At 40.7% G+C, this 2483-nt stretch overlaps 1 protein-coding gene across 1 annotated transcript; it reads left to right on the top strand.

Moving 5' to 3' along the window:
* Positions 1-283: 283 nt before the first annotated feature.
* OR4C26 (olfactory receptor family 4 subfamily C member 26) lies at positions 284-1193 on the top strand. Its single transcript, NM_001389204.1, is given in 2 exon segments — positions 284-427; positions 429-1193. Coding segments are annotated over 2 exon segments (909 nt in total).
* The last annotated feature ends 1290 nt before the right edge of the window (positions 1194-2483 follow it).

The raw sequence follows: 2483 nt of genomic DNA, 5'->3' as shown, positions 1-2483 counted from the left end.
AAATTTACATAATTCAATTAATATTTTCATGTAATAACTTAGATATCTACTTCCCAGTGTTGCTAAAGTTTAAACAATAGACACATGATCACATTTAGTAGTTGACAGAGTGAATTGGTATAAAAATTTTGGAACAGAAGAATTTAGGAGAGACAAAGGGAAGTGGGGGTGTCCCAAGAAAACCTTGCAACACTTTTTCCCTCCTACGATTCTGTTAAAATAATGTTCTTCTCTTGACTTTACAGGCAATAGCATATGTGCATTCTCCTTCTTCTTGGACTCTATGGAAATGCCACACAATATCACAGAATTTTTCATGCTGGGACTCTCACAGAATGCAGAGATACAGCGGGTCCTCTTTGTGTTTTTTTTGATCATCTATGTGGCCACGGTGTGTGGCAACATGCTCACTGTGGTCACTATCACCTTCCAGTCCCATGCTGGCTTCCCCCATGTATTATTTCCTGGCCAACTTGTCCTTTATTGACACCTGTTATTCGTCCTCTATGGCTCCTAAACTCATTGCTGACTCCTTGTGTGAGGGGAGAGCCATCTCTTTTGAGGGCTGCCTGGCTCAGCTCTTTGGAGCCCATTTTCTGGGAGGTGTTGAGATCATTCTGCTCACGGTCATGGCCTATGACCGCTATGTGGCCATCTGCAAGCCCCTGCACTACACGACCATCATGACCAGGCATCTCTGTGCCCTGCTGGTGGGGGTAGCTTGGTTCGGAGGCTTCCTGCATTCCCTGGTCCAGCTCCTCCTGGTCCTTCAGCTGCCCTTCTGTGGGCCTAATGTGATCAATCACTTTGTCTGTGACTTGTACCCCTTGCTGGAAGTCGCCTGCACCAACACGTATGTCATCGGCGTGCTGGTGGTCGCCAACAGTGGTGTGATCTGCCTGTTGAACTTCCTCATGCTGGTTGCTTCCTATGCTGTCATCCTGCGTTCCTTGAGGTACCATGGTGCGGAGGCGAGACGTAAAGCCCTGTCCACCTGTGGGGCTCACTTCACTGTTGTTGCCCTGTTCTTTGTGCCTTGTATATTTATTTATATGCGGCCATCATCTACTTTGTCCATAGACAAAATAGTGTCAGTTTTTTATGGTATTTTGACACCTATGTTGAATCCACTCATTTATACCCTAAGAAATGAAGAGGTAAAAAATGCCATGAGAAAGCTCTTCACTCAGTAAGAAACTGCAGGTGTAAAATGTGTAAAATAAACTGCAGGGTTTATTTCTGTAAGTGGAACAAACTGAAACCTGTTTATATTATTGAATATCACCTTATTCCATTTTACCTATGTGTCCATCTTCATAGATATTTATGGTTTAGTGTTTTCCTATAATTGCATAATTTTATGATAAAACAGCTGTATGAGATATATAGGGCACAAATGATTATTATGCCTTTTTAGAAATGAGGAAATTTTTGTCTCCTCATATGATTAATTGATTAATTAAGATTATCTGGCTTTGAAGTGCCTAAGCTAGCACTCAAAATTAGTTTTTTTCTGATCCATCATCCATATCTTTCAATAGCAATCCATGTTGTATCATTCAAGTCTATGTGATAACTGAGCTGTAAAATGTGAGGCAAAACACAACTTAAGGCAAATCACTTCATGCTTAGCTGTGTACAGCAGTCTGTGTCCATCTAGGCAGAGCTTCTATTCCTTCTCATCACCCTGTATGACATCCCTGGCATAGGTGCTATTCTATAAGACTTTAGCTCTGGAGGCAGATGAACCTGAGTTTCTGTTTTATTTCCTACACTTACTTGTAGCATGACCTTGAATAAGTAACCAAATTACCACCACCACCACCTCTACTTCTCCTCCTCCTCCTCTTCCTTCTTCTGCTTCTTCTCATTTTTTTTTGAAGACTTCTTTATTTTAGAGAGCATGTGTGTGTGTATGTGTGGGCAGGAGAAAGGGCAGATGGGAGGAAGATTGAGAGAATCTAAGGCAAGAGTTGGACGCTTAAGGCACTAAGCCACCCAGGTGCCCCTAAGTGACAGAAGTTCTATTGACCTCTGGTGTCTGTCTTTAAAATAAAAATAAATATAATACATATCTAAAGTGTTATTGTGAGAATTAAATTAGGAAATCTGTGTCAAATTCAGAATCCAGGTTCTGGCATATTTACTCACAGCATGTTTTATTTGATTTGTTCCTCAACCTTTTCCTAACCTTCCATACAGAGGCTGCCTTCTTTCACTTTTCTATCTGTTCTAGGTGTGAAATACATGCTGTGCTTAGAGTAGATTGGCTTAGTTTTTGGGCAAGTGATACAAAGTGGCATTTTTTATTTTTCTTTACTCTTTTTTTTTTCATATTCCAAGGGATGCCTGTGTTCTGGAATCTGAAATGTATGTCCACATTTGCCCCATTCTTTTCCTGCTTTTAAGAACTCTGATCCACTTGATGGGATGAGCACTGGGTGTTATACCATATGTTGGCAAATTGAATTTAAATTTAAAAA

The sequence above is a fragment of the Canis lupus genome, chromosome 18 (genome assembly GCF_011100685.1).
Source record: "Canis lupus familiaris isolate Mischka breed German Shepherd chromosome 18, alternate assembly UU_Cfam_GSD_1.0, whole genome shotgun sequence".
NCBI lineage: Eukaryota > Metazoa > Chordata > Mammalia > Carnivora > Canidae > Canis > Canis lupus.
Note: the sequence above shows the minus strand (reverse complement) of the source record. Positions and strands in the feature narration are given on the sequence as shown.